General features: G+C 40.8%; 1 protein-coding gene across 1 annotated transcript in view; it reads right to left on the bottom strand.

Annotated features, from left to right (window-relative positions):
* Window positions 1-14,525, bottom strand: part of enpp6 (ectonucleotide pyrophosphatase/phosphodiesterase 6) — a 52,649-nt gene that overhangs the window by 11,433 nt on the left and 26,691 nt on the right. Inside the window, exon 2 of the mRNA XM_049586273.1 lies at window positions 5,396-5,575. Coding sequence (XP_049442230.1) covers window positions 5,396-5,575 — 180 coding nt within the window. The remainder of the gene's footprint in view (window positions 1-5,395; window positions 5,576-14,525) is intronic.

Raw genomic sequence — 14,525 nt, 5'->3', positions numbered from 1 at the left:
TTGTTTTGACACACATATTAAGGCCCTGACACACAAGTGTTGGGCCATCAGTGAGCGTCTGTGACAGTCAGAAACTGCTGATCATCCGTTCATCACTCTCCTCAAACACTCTGTTCAAGCATGTCGGTCTCTGATGACTAAAGGCACAGCCTGTAATATCTTCCAGCAAGGTTAGATATGACATCTTAACACCTGCTTGGAGGTAAATCAGAATCTGTTATATACCCTGGATGCCTATTAATAGGCTACCAATTAATTAGTTGGCTATTAACATATACGCAATTTCTATAAGATAAAAAAACTGGGACACTCTGTTTTTATAGTTGGATTTTTGAAAAAATAATTGATGAGGATGAAAGGGTGACAATTTCATAGTTATTGAATACATTTGACCAATACAGTAGTGAATTAATGGTTTTAAATGTTGTCTATAAAAGCCTTTTCAAACAATTATGCTTTTAATATGCTATGCATTTAGTTAAATGGTGTGTGTTTAAATTTTCACCCAGGCCTTCATCATATGTGCATACATACGCATGATCTGAGGTACTTCTAATAAATTCAGGTATGAAAATAATGATGAATCCCAGATTTCTACTAAAACATTGGTATGCACAGTTTAAGCACAGATCTGTGCATACACACTATCTGTAAATGAGGCCCCAAAGGAATAACACTGTGAATACAAGAGGCCATTTAACTGATAAGAGACCCCAGGGTAGGCCCAGAACAACCAGCCAATGACCCTTTCCCTACTTCCTACCCCCTACTTCCTTGGTTTCAGCTACACACCTGTAAAGCTTCATGAATGTATCTTGCATGATTGCGATGCAATCGCGTTGACAAAATCTGTCCACTGACAGACAGACAGACAATAAATCTAATCAAATCTTTATATATTTTTCCCAAGAACAAAATCTCAGAAACATAGACGGCCTGTCAGCTGAGCAGTATTTGACTTCTTAATATAAAATGAAACCTCAGAACATTATGTCACCAGAGCATATGATTTCATCTGACTTGTTTTCAAGTAACCTATACAGTTTGTTCCTCTATGTACTGCACTACACTGTTTATAGATGGATGACAAAGTCTCTCTTATCTTATCACTTCTGATGACCATGAATGTCTGCACACATTTCAACTTATCTGTACAAGATATGTATACAATAACTGATATATCATAGTACAACAAGTTCAGATCGAGTTTGCACGTCATGTGATTAGTCTGCTGAGTTTATATCTCTTTGTATTTAGCTTCTATTTCTAAGCAAAGCAGAGCTAAAGGCACAGATATTACAGCTGTGCCTTCATCAGTGTGTAAACAGTACCTCACACCAGGTTGGACTTTTTTTCTCATCCTACCAACATATTCAACACAAAAGGACTACTGACTGGGCTCAGGAATATACTACTCTAAGAAACAACCATCATAGCAAAGAATTAACTTATTTCACCTAATCTGCATATTGTGTAAAACAAAAAGATAGGTTTTTTTGTAGTACAAATTGCAGCTTTTATCCCAAGTACAATTTACATGAATACTTAGAAGGATATTTACCATCCTTTGATTCAGGTATCATTTAGTTTTCAGTGATTTCAAGTAAACATGATGTGTGTTATCAATATAAAATATAAATATAAAATAACTGAAATAAACAACAGTCATACCAAATTTGTTATCTTTCAAGACAACAGTGGATAGATAGCTTGTTCTTGTTCTCTCTGACTCCCAAAAATAAATAAATGTAATTCAAATTTATTTATTTTTTTCAGTTTGTACATAATGAAGGCAACACTTCTGGTTTTGTTCCCATTTTTTTCACAGGCTTATGTTAAGGATCCATACACCATCCATCCACCTGGCAAGTGTGGTATATTAAGATGTTGATTAAACAGCATCATTACACACAGGTGTGCCTTGGGATGATCACAATAAAAGGTCACATTAAAATGTGTAGTTTGATTGCAACACAATGCTACAGATGTCACACTCTTTGAAGGAGTGTGCCATTATCATGCTGACTGCAGGGATGTTCGCCAGAGCTTGTTGCCTGTGAACTAAATGTTCATTTCAATACATGTTCCTTTTAAATACCATAAGACGTCTCCAGCGTTGTTTCCCTGAACTTGGCAGTACATCTAACTGGCCACACAACCGCAGACCACATAGCCACACCAGCTCAGGACCTCCACATCCAGTGTCCTCACCTATAAGATCGTCCGAGACCAGCCGTCCGGGCAGCTAATGGTTGATTTGCACAACCGAAGAATTTCTACACAAACCGTCAGAAACTGTCTCAAGGAAGCTCATCTCCATGCTCATCATCCTCACCAGGGTCTTGACCTGACAGCAGTTTGTCCTTGTAACTGACTTGTGTGATTGTGACGATGATTGGATGTGCTGCCAAATTCAGGGAAACAATATTGGAGATGTCTTATAGTGAAATTAATATTCAGTTCACAGGCAGCAGCTCTGGTGGCCATTCTTGTAGTCAGCATGCCAGTGGGGCACTCCCTCAAAATATGATAAATCTTGAGCATTGTGGTGTGTGATCAAATGGACTGCACTTGTGTAGTGCTGTTCAAGTCATCTGACCACTCAAAGCTTTAACACTACATGTCGCACAAACATTCACGTACTAGTGGCCAAGGCTACCATACCTGGTGTCACCTGTTACTCAGTAACCTTTCACATGCACTCACACACCGATGGAACAGCGGAGATCTAACAGTCTTAGATCTCTAACATAAACCTGTGAAAAATGGGAGAAAAAACAAAAGTGTTTAAATTTTTGTTCAGTATAAAATAAATGGTGTTTACAAAGAACTGCTGTTATAGCTCATGATTTGGCTCAAGATGTGCTCTAGGCTTACTGACATGTGACAGGAGGAGCAATCATTTGCTGGGTTTACACCTTATATGATTAGATTTTCCAGCTGAGCATTGAATGTCCACAGCAGCAGATGGGAGTTTTCCTTAATTTGATCAACTGAATTTGATAGTCATAAAACACCTTCACTATGAAATGGTGTAATGTATTTCTGACTTTGAACATTATACAACCTTAGGGAGGAGTTGTATTTAGGGTTGTTAAAGAGCTCAATAGGAAATCTGTGTCTGCTGCATCTGTGTCTGTCTCCTCCAGAATGACCTGAATGACCCGAACTAACTGATTAGTGTCCCTGCCTCCCCTGACACTGTGTGATACTTTAAATTAGGACCCATGGCAAACATGAACTCAAATGGGGTGCTTTTGACTAAGGTCCCTCAGGAATCCATCACATTGGTACCTTCAAAAAGCATTAATTAAAAAAAAACAAACATTATTTGAAGTCATTACAAACAAATGGACTGACAAAGTCCTAATAAATTGGAATGATAGAACAGAGCACCTAACTGGGGCGTCGGTAGCGTAGTGGATAGTGCTGGCGCCCCATGTATAGAGGCAATGCCTCGCTGCAGCGGTCACAGGTTTGATTCCGGCTTGCAACCCGTTGCTGCATGTCAACCCCCACTCTATCTCTCTCTCTCTCTCTATTTCACTCTGTCCTGTTCATTAAAGGCAAAAAGCCCCAAAAAATAATCTTTAAAGCAGCTGTGCAGAACTTTTTACCATTAATAAAACTGTCCCTAGTTCGTATCACCCCCCCTTGAAGATCCGCATATTTATTTGAACCCAACAGCGACAAAAAAGCCTTTCTCTATGGCTATTTAGCGTAGCCTCGCGCGGGTCGGACGGACAGCGGAAGTCAGCAAACCGGTATACGGCACCCGAGGCGGAAGTGATTCTGCTTGCCCGCAGCGGCCCACAGTCATTAAACCACAAAAGAAGAAGGAGCCGGTTTACAGAGAGTGTTCTCCAAGTAAGCAGTACGCAACGGGCAGAACACATAACAGTTTTACCAGAGATGTATGTAGGACTTGGTTGTACTTTTGATGTCATGGCAGATAACGAAGGAGCACCATCTAAAAGAAAAAGAACAGAAGAAGGCTATACAGGACAGTGATAGGGCTCGTGTAAACCTCAGTCGGGCATTCACCAAGTGGAGAGAGCTGAGAGAATTGAAAGGTTTGAAAACTGATCCCGAGTTGGCCCTTTTCCTAATCTTGTTAGACGCAACTTGTTAGACGTTGTTTCACTTCAATATGACGACATGGAAGTTATAAGCAAGCTAAATGTAGCTGATGTGAACCGCTTTTGTCTAATACAACAAACGCCACAAAATTCTGTGACCATGAACACGAATATACAGCAGGCAGTTGTCCTCAGTTTATAAGAAATTCAGAGCTACACCAGAACATTTATGAACAGGTCTTACTTTACTGCTAACTTGTGTAACGTTAGAATGTGTCCACTAATTACTTGGACTGACCTGACGTTAGTAGCATTAGCTTTGCAAGCGAAGGCCACAGGTAACAGCTTTGCTGTGTTAGAATTAGATCAAAACAGAAACACGACAGGAGAATTTACTGAGTCATTTTGCGGTTTCCACTAATTACTTGGACTGACCTGACATTAGTTAATCCTCTCGCCCTCCAAAACAAATGCATGCGGTAATTACCAGTTGCAGTCGAGATTTTACGACACTAGGCTGTGGGTGTCATACCGCTTCGACCAAAGGGGCGCTATAATCAACGAAAACGAAAAGATTCGTACAGCTGCTTTAAAGAACAAAAAAAAAAAAAAAGAATAGAGCACCTAAGAGATATGATAAAAAGTATACCTCTTGGTTTGGCGGGGTCTCCAGTCGGTAGCATGACAGTTTTTGAAACTCTACACAGCAGATTATGGTTCTACTACTGATTGCACTATAGCTCAGCAGTTACAGCGATGGGGCTGCCCCATGTACTACGTATGACAACACTGGGTTTATTGGCATTGTGGGAATGAACTCTTAAGCTGCTAATATTTACCCATATTTGGCAGGTATGAATGACCTGAGTGCATTCTGCTTTTTTAGTGGGGATAACGTCAGATCACAATTTTGAGAGCTGACTTGTATTGAGAACATTACCTTGCATTCAACTACAAACCACTATTAATCTTTCTTCTTAACTTAACTGTTGTTTTTCAGTTAAAAGGCAGAGAAGATAAAAATTACATGATCAATCTTTAAGGCTGACACAGCCCACTACACTGCAGCAGCAGCTTCAGTGTACCAACTGTGTCTGCACACGGTTCAGGCACAATACTGAGCGTAAGAACCCCTTTCATAAGCACTCTAGCTACACATGTTAAAGAAGAGAACATTGACTTAAAGCATAAAAATACACTTTGGGTTGCATTCAATCCCTAACAGTGTGAGAACAACACAAGCTGTCACGCTGCCTGTATTGATTCATTTAGAAATGTATCTGTTGAGTGTTCAAGTTAACATAGTGTGTGCTCACCTGGCCAGTAGTACATGAAGACATTCTTTCCATGTCTCTGCAGGGTGACCCATAGTGGTTCTGATCCATCCCACCAAAGAGGCAGTCGACTGTCGGGGTTGGTCCCAATCAGGAATTCCTTCTTTGAGGCTTCATCCCACATGTAGTTTCCAGTCATGTGATGAATGTCACAGTGACGGCCTGACACAACAAAAAATGACATAGTCTGAGTGCCTACAGCTGTTATTGGGTGTGAATGCTATCCGTGTTACACATAGGAGTAATACCTACAGTATGATCTTCTAAATATTTATTATTATTACCACATCACATTTGTTGGCACTTAACTAGTTCCACATTTTTGCACAGGTACAGGCTAAAGTTGCCTGAACAGCAGCCCATTTACCCTCATTGGCTGAGCTGCCCCTCTGGAGGAAAAATAATAATTGTTAATTATTGCTGCTATTGTGGCATAAATTAGAGTAGCCCAAAATACCCTAAGTTAGACCAAATTGTGGGAAAATGAAAATAAAGAAATGTTACAGAACTTGACATTGACCCTTTGAACTCTGCAATAAAAATGGTCCGCCAGGGACTACGTTAGTATTTTTGCTTATTGTGAGTAAGTAGTAGTATTTTTAAATTCTTTTTATCTCTAAAATCTTTACAAACTGAGCTAAAAAGGTATGTAATCAGTAAACGATAATAATCAATAAAAGTACTGAAGGTGTATCATTAAAAAAAACCCTGTTTTTATCAGATTATATTTCATATTTCTTAACACTCCATAAGTTATTTGAACTATGTACATTATTTAGTTTTTGAGATATGTTCATTTTTATGAGCAGAGTGCAAAGGCGTTTTGATGGGTTCATCATTCATTAATCTCGGGCCACCAAGAGTTTTTCCATCACACGTAACGCATTGCAATGACGTCATTGCAGACGTACGACGTGATGACACATAACACACAATCCTTAGCTTTCTGCTGCAAAAAGAATTAATGTTCTAGCAATTATGATTTTTATTTTACATGGATATATAAAGGATTATGCAAATAACAATCTCCCACTGCATTGGCCTTTTGCTAAGTCCCACCCCTTTGTAATGGTCTGACAAGCTGTCGGAGTAAGCAGTACAGTACAGCCCACGCTGTAACTAACTGCACTTCCTGAAGAAATTTTATCATATTTTTGGAAAACTTAAATAGTGATTCCAGAGAGAAGCAGACAGAGGGGTCTACAAAATGTGCTTGAAGGATATATCCAGGATGTCAAACTGACTCAGCAGCAAAAAAGGTTTAAAAGACAAACGTACTTAGAAGCTAAAGCCAAACTATAGGCTACAGATCACAGAGTAAAAGTGAACCACCACATCACTGCTGATCACAACAGAAGACAATGAAAATAAAGGGAAACATCACCGATATTGAAACAGTTGTGTGGTATTGCAGTGTGTGCAGATAAACGATGTTTGGCTTCGCCCCCGTGCTGCTGCCATCATCCGGACCTCCACCGCCAGACAGGCAGGAATCTCCGGGGGAAGACAAGCAACGTTCATCTGCACACAATGCGATGACACCAGTTTCAATGGTTTCTGTAGCAGGGTAGGTCTTTTTTATCCGTGTTACATTCATTAATAAGCAAAAGCAGCTTGTGTATACATTCAGTAGGCTACATCTTCAGTAGCTAGCTAACTAACTAACCTTAGACTTTTCAGGCTTTGATTTTAGTTTTGGAACAGGGAAGAAACGTATATCTTTTTCCAGTGAAAACGACTGCATTAGAGTCAATGGAGTGAATGGTCAATGGTCTGAGCCGGCTCCATACTATGCTATGATTGGCCAGTCTGCGTCCGGGGGCAGGACTTAGCAAAGGGTCAGTCCCTGGGGGGAATTTCTGCTGGCTATGGCAAAATACTACGTTTGCACCGCATGTAAGTTAAAATACGGTAATGACAGTATGACAAGGAAGACACAAGTCTTAGCTTTCTGCTGCAAAAAGAACAAAACCTCCAGCTATTACAGGTTTTATTTTGGATTGATGTGTATATTGTAGTGTAAAGAGTTAATCCCTAATCAAGTAAAAGTGTTATACCGCATAAGTTGATTAAGAAACAAAAGCCACATAACCATCATATAACCATGTTTTATGTATAAGGACCTATAAAGCCAATTGAAATGCATCTATATGTGTTAAAGCATTGTTATACATGTCAAAGTATTCACAATACGGAGTCATGAGCTGATATTGTATCCACACTAAAGAACACACATATAACCTATCATGTTCTGTATAATGATAACACACACACACACATTCAAATGTTTGTATTACCTAATGCACATTAAAGGTTCATACTACATGAGAGCACAAGGGGCTGTATAAAGAAAGTCCCTAAGATTCACATGTTTTTTAAAAATAAAGTGAAAGCGAATCCAGAGCTAAGGGTGGGAGATTTGGGAAATTCCAGGCTCAAAATGAAAGTAATACACCATTAAAAACGGGCCTGCTCATGATTGGACAAAAAGAAAAAGGTTGCCACCAATAGATTTGGATTAAAGTGGGATGGATTAGCAGAAAGAGGTGGAGACTCTACCCAGTCTCCACCAGCATAAAAGCAGACGTGCTGAGAAGCGAGTTTCAGTCCAGCTCCGGGGCTTGACTCAATGAGTTGTATGTGTTGAAGTTTGTGAACACATTAAACTCGATTGCATCGGACTCTGCCTGTCTCCAGTGTTTCTTTGAGTATTACTTAGCTGAATCCAAGGTATCAGATCGACATCAGAGGACAACTGAGAAGCAATGTTGAGGACAAGGTCGGGAGCCTCCAGGCCCAATCCCAGGCACCGATTTCAGCCACTTCAATATATACAGTGGAATGGAAACAGCGATCTATTTCACTTGCACGGCACATATGGTAGGGTAACAAAAGGTCATTAGGTAATCAAATCAAATCAAATCAAATCAAATAAAACTTTATTTGTATAGCACTTTTCATGCATTAAAAATTTTGTAACAGGGAGGGGAAGACAGAAGCTTTAGCTTTCTGCTGCTAAAAGAATAAGTTCTAGCAGTTATGATTCGTATTTTAGATCTATTTAAACAGAACCAGGCAAACAATGTTTTTAAAGGATGCCCTATGATCCCTGTCATGTGATGCTATAGCATTGTTGTTGACCAGCCTTTGAGGGCTCTGGTGGGGTGGAGTGCGTGTGCACTGTTAATTTCAAGAATAAGAAGAATAAGATGTATAAGCGCACATTCTTTTTTTAAAATATGCTTCTTGCAATCTCCTAAGATTAATTCAGTTTTATTTTATTCAAAGGGTTTTCTCACAGCAGGTTTGATAAGGACAAACACCATTAACTTATGATTATCACAATATTAACTTTATTTACATAAAGGAACAGGACAGGCTACTCCTCCCAAAACTTTAACAAATGGAATGCCATTATACAATACTGTTATTGTCCAAAATGTGAAAAATACCGTGACAATAATTTCAGGTCATATTGTCCATCTCTAGTAGGAACTGGTGGGCTTGAAGCTGCCACAGTGCCACATACAGGGAAAGGGCAGTCAGAGAGTAATGAGAGACGGACTAACACATTGTTGGTTTAGATAAGGGGAGGTGTGTGTGTGTATATGTGTGTGTGTGTGTGTGTGTGTGTGTGTGTGTCTCCAGCCAGTGGTTCTTTCAATGGGAGAAAGTGTTCTATCAAAACACACAAATCAGCACATCATCAGGGGGCAGGCTCCAAAACTCACATCCCGTTGGCCAGGGCAGACTGTTGTTTATATAGGGCTTAGGAACATGGGGGACTACAACACACACAGACACACACATGCACGCACGCTATGTTTTGCCCAAAGAGTTGTGTGTCACATTTCTGTTTTGTCCTTTTCATCAAGTCATATCTTCTGACAAACATGAGGCCAATCCCATTTCTGTCTTAATCAATTTTTTAATTTCACAAAATACCCACATGCTTCTCTCCATTCACCAATAACCTATTCGGATAATACATCTCAGGAGAATTACTCCAATAATATAAATATAAAATAAACAATAATTTGTGTTGTTCAGAAAGCTCAGGTTGGGTTGGTGAGAGTACAGTGTGGGGTGGGCTTTGATGTAGTCACATACAGTACGTATTTATTGCAACCCTAACCTACACAAAAATATGAAAATGTTTATCACATTTTGTGTCATGTTTTAAAAGAAAGAATATATTGAAATTGTTAGATATTAGCCCCTTTTCCACCAACATTTCCAGGAGCTAATTAGTAACAATTCACTATCAGCTGAACTAGCATGCTGTCCTTGTGTAAGATATAACGTTAGTGACGTTTAATGTCACTTACAGTAACGAGTGTAATTGCCATCAACTCGAGTCATTTTCAAGTTATCTTCACTTCGTTTCCACCGCTGCCGCTCGACTGTTGAACACTTACCGTGTCGCATCGGTGTGTGTGTGTAGATACTGTGAGCGCTTATCAATAGGCTACTACGGTCTTTGATAATTTAGCTCTGGGACTAATTTAGTACCGGTTTTCGGTACCCATCCTTAATCAAAACACAAACGAAGTGAAGCTTGTAGAACTTAATAAAGCTTGCGGCGGCTGCCCGTACCAGGAAGTGTGGAATGCTGCAAGTGTGTGCTCCACCGATCAGTGTTCTTCGGCAAACAGCTGAACCCCCCTACTAGGTACTTTTTCCAGGGTAAATTTGGGGTTGAGGGAAAGTTTTTTACCCAGGTAATTTCGGTGGAAACGCACAGAGGTTTGTCAAAATTCCAGGTACTTGATAAAAGTTCCTGCGGTGGAAAAGGGGCTTATGTTTTTGTTACGTTTTTAATTATCTTTCATAAAAAATGAGACAGCACAAATAAAATTATATCATATGAAAACATAACATTGCTAAAATATGAATTAATGTATATTACTCAGGTATTAAGTTACTTTAGTAAAATGTTCTAAGTGCAGAGCAAGTACATAGAGACTTCTGCTGGCCAAACTGTCTTACTGTCAGTTCAAACTTGTGCTAACTTGAATGGGGAAAAATAATTCAATCGTGCGGCTCTTCTCAATCTTCCAAATGTTATCAGACCAAAGTCAGCAAATTTTTGTTGTCTACTTATCAACTCCCTGATCTTAACAAAATATATAGTAACTTAAACCACCACTCATTTTAGAAGGACCACCACCAGAAAATGTGGTCTTTGTTTAAATTATCATACCATTAATGGACCATGAATCATAGTTGTTTGTTTCTGGCTGCCAATGTTAGGTAGCATAGCTAGCACGCTAGCTAAGTTAGGTGAAAAGTTGTCTATTTCCATCTTAAAATGCAGATTAAAAATTTTGCCATCTGTTGATACTTTGCCGAGGGTTAATGTTAGAATCAATAGTCCAGAGGGACAAGTCCACCTGTCCAGAAGACAGGCCATGAAACCCTGGGACAAAAAACAAACAAAGTCCATGGCTCTACATCCAGGGGTGTGTGGACACTGGAGAAAAGTCAATGGAACCGCCAATGTCCCACCCTCCCACTAATTCTTCTAACGGAGGAGAAGAGCACAGCCTGGGTCAGTGGGGTTTGCTGGAGGCTGCTTAGGGGCTTAGAGCGAGGCCACTTGTCATATTTTTCAACAGAAGTTTTGAGCCCCTGTCCTCTCTCCGGACAGGTGGACATGTACTTCTGGACCATCCATTTTAGCAGGGCTGCCCCTGACCAAATTGGGGCCCTAAGCGAAATTTTATTTGGAGGCTCCCATCCCAAATGTATCATAGGTACAAAATGAGCATACAACAACTTGCCATTTAACTTGACAGCCTTTACTGCCAATAACAAATGTACTGTAGATACAGTAGTTTGGCTGTATGAGTCAAATAAAAACTTCAATCTGAAATAAATAAATAAATATTAAATAAAAATAACTTCAAACTGAAATAAATAAATAAACAAATCTGAGTCACAAATAGCCATCAATTACTCATCAAAAGAAATTAACTTCCACCACCTCAATCCCCCACCCTTGATTAAACACTGAAAACAGAAATAAAATACAGACATTCTTTTCTATTTTCATCTTATTTAGCTATATTTCTCCCTCTCCCCTCTCTGGGATTATCCGACCTCCCGGCCCCACACATACCCCTGAGGCTTGGGTCTCCCCCTCCGTGGAGCCCGCCCTCCCGTCCCCGCACACACTCCTGAGGCTCTTTTGGACGACATGTCGACAACTCTTCACCTGCTGCAGCTCTGCAAGTGCCTGCCAGCGCACCCCTCTGATTGTTCAGATGTCGAGTGCTGTCAATCATTGCAGCGACGCATGGGCGGTCAGGTCTCTTCTCTCCTTCCTCGAGCTGATTCTATGCGCACCTCATGGTAGTGCATGTGCGCATCCATTGCGCATATGCGCAAATGCGTCCCCTCGCGCAAAATATGGCCCCCCATGGAAGATGAGGCCCTACGCACAGCACGTGTTCTGCGTTTAGGGAAGGGCGGCCCTGCATTTTAGTACTAATCCCAGTCAAGTAAGTCAGCAACATTTTTAAATCAAATTTTAAGGTGGAAATAGTCAACTTTTCAGCTAGCTAATGCAGGCAGCCATAAATAAGTATCTGTGATCCACTGACTATTGTTAGTTGTTATACTCTGTAATGATTCATGATAAAGGAGTTGATAAGTAGACAACATTAAGCTAGTAAGCTAGTGCACTAGCCAGTGGAAAATTGTAATACTTACACATTAAACAAGCAATTGCCAATGCAAGGCTAACACTATTTTTACAACAACAATCTTAAATATATATTAAGCTACCTTTGTTTATACAATATAAAGCTGAGGGTCTGCGCATGCACACGTCTAAAACAGTTGTAATGAAACTCATGCATGCACATGTCTAAAGAGGTGGCTCTGAAACTCTCATATGCACAGGTGTGAAACGGTGGCCTTGAGGTATTCTTGAGATATCAGGTTCACAAGAATGAGACAGACAAGGTCACAGTGACCTTGACCTTTAATCACCAAAATCTAATCAATTCATCATTGAGTTCAAGGTAGCGTTTGTGCCAAATTTGAGGAAACTCCCTCAAGGTATTCTTGAGATACTGCATTCACAAGAATTAGATGGATGCAAGGTCATGGCAATTGTGACCTTAGACCCATGACCACCAAAATGTAATCAGTTCATCCTTTAGTCCAAGTGAACATTCATGCAAAATTTTGAAATAATTCCTTAAAGGTATTCTTGAGATATCATATTCACAAAAATGGGACAGAGAGGACATACGGATGTATGGACATACAGACGTACGGACAACCCAGAAACATAATACCAAGGCTGCCACTGGTGCAGAGGCATAAAAAGTGGCCTCTCAAGCAGAGGCGAGCACACAGACTTACCAATTAAAAACAACAGACTTAAGTTAGTTAATAATACCCAACTGGCCTCGCATTTTACAGTCTGCACTGAGCTGAAGTTTGTTTAAGGTTGGGTATTCCCCAGCTGGACTATTATTAATACAACAGGTCTGTTTACATTAGTGACTGATAAGAGACGGCTGTGCATCTGGGGTAGGGGTTCAAAGCTGATGCACATGTGATGACTCTTGTGGCACAATGCGCTTAAGCTCTGGACACATGATGTTAAGAATACACCTCTAAAAAGAAGATGTGATTTGTTGGCACAGATTACAAAATGGTGGAAGAGAGAGAAAATAGTGAGGGGCGAAGAGGGGAGACAGGCCAGAGAAAATGATAGATAGCGCTCAAAGTTTGGGATCATTTCAAGCTGAAATAAAACAAAAAAACTGCACAGTGCATGTACTGTAAAACCAAACTAGCTTACCACAATAGCATGATGCAAGTACTTAAGCATCTCAACAGAAAGCATCCAGTCCACAAGTGGATAAAGTAACATTAACATTAACATTAGCATTTAGCATAAATCAATATGATTGCTAGTTGAGATAAAGGCTCTTATGGAATGTACTTTAATTAGCTAATTATGCCAATTTTCAGCCAGCTCTGTGCTTTTGGAACATGGAATGTCACATTAAATGTGAATGACCAACACTCCTGGTCGCCGCTAACCTGCCAACAAAAGTCCGTTGGACGACTTGAACCCCGAGGACCTCCGCTGGCTGATGAGCGGGAGCTCCAGGCAGCACTAAAGGTGCTGACACACCAAACCGACATCAAAGAACTAGCGGCGACGAAAGCCAACTGTTGCATCGTCTAAGTCGCCTCACGTCACCCTGTGTCAGTTGGATTTGAACACACTACAAAGACTACATCCAATGGCCAAGTAGCACGTACGTTCTGCGCCTGCGTGAGAGGAAATAACGCATAAAGGGAAACCGGAAGTCCGAGGAATGCATGAGATAAACAAAGTAGCGGAGTGAGAGAGTGGTACATGCTGTCAGCCAAGGGGTTTCCTATCTGTGCAGTCGAGCACCACAGCACCTCCACGAACTATTACATCCAGATGTTCCTGGTGTTTTCTCCACAGGCTTGTTAGACTGCCCAACAAGCCCACTGCTTCTTCCCACTTTAACCTGAATAACAATCCGGGGCTCTGTGCTCTGGTTGGATCCAAACGGAGGGCTGCGGTTAGCTGAGAGGCTAGTGGAGGCTAATTGGCTGTGCTTCCCTCTAGTCATGCTGCGGCTAACACTCCCAGCTAGCTCTGGTTTGTTATTCAGGTTAAAGTAGGGAAGAAGCATCGGGTCTGTCAGGCAGCTGAGTGAAGTGGAGACAAGGAGGAAGCACCGGTTAGCCCCAGTTTCACTACAGGCAGATTCACCTGCTACAGGGACGAGGAAATAAAACCTGAACAGCCAATCAGAGCAATCTCTCTCACAGACAAGCTCTGCCGCCGATTCAACATGCTCAATCGGCCAAAAAGCTGCCGACACCAAAGTGTCGATGGTGCGGGACACACCGCAAAAACTAGGGCGACAGACGCTCACCGACCGCCCGACTTTGACCGACGGCCAACTGTCGGCTTGTTTTGTTAGGGCCTTTAGGGAAGCCAAACACTGTTTATCTGCACAAACTGCTTACACTGCAGTGACACAGAGCTGATTAAAAATTGGCAGAGTTTTCCCTTTAACAACCTAAATCAACATGGTGGCTGGTT

The sequence above is a fragment of the Epinephelus fuscoguttatus genome, linkage group LG9, assembly GCF_011397635.1.
Source record: "Epinephelus fuscoguttatus linkage group LG9, E.fuscoguttatus.final_Chr_v1".
Classification (NCBI taxonomy): Eukaryota; Metazoa; Chordata; class Actinopteri; order Perciformes; family Serranidae; genus Epinephelus; species Epinephelus fuscoguttatus.
The sequence above is the reverse complement of the archived record's forward strand: the minus strand, read 5'-3'. Positions and strand labels throughout refer to the sequence as shown.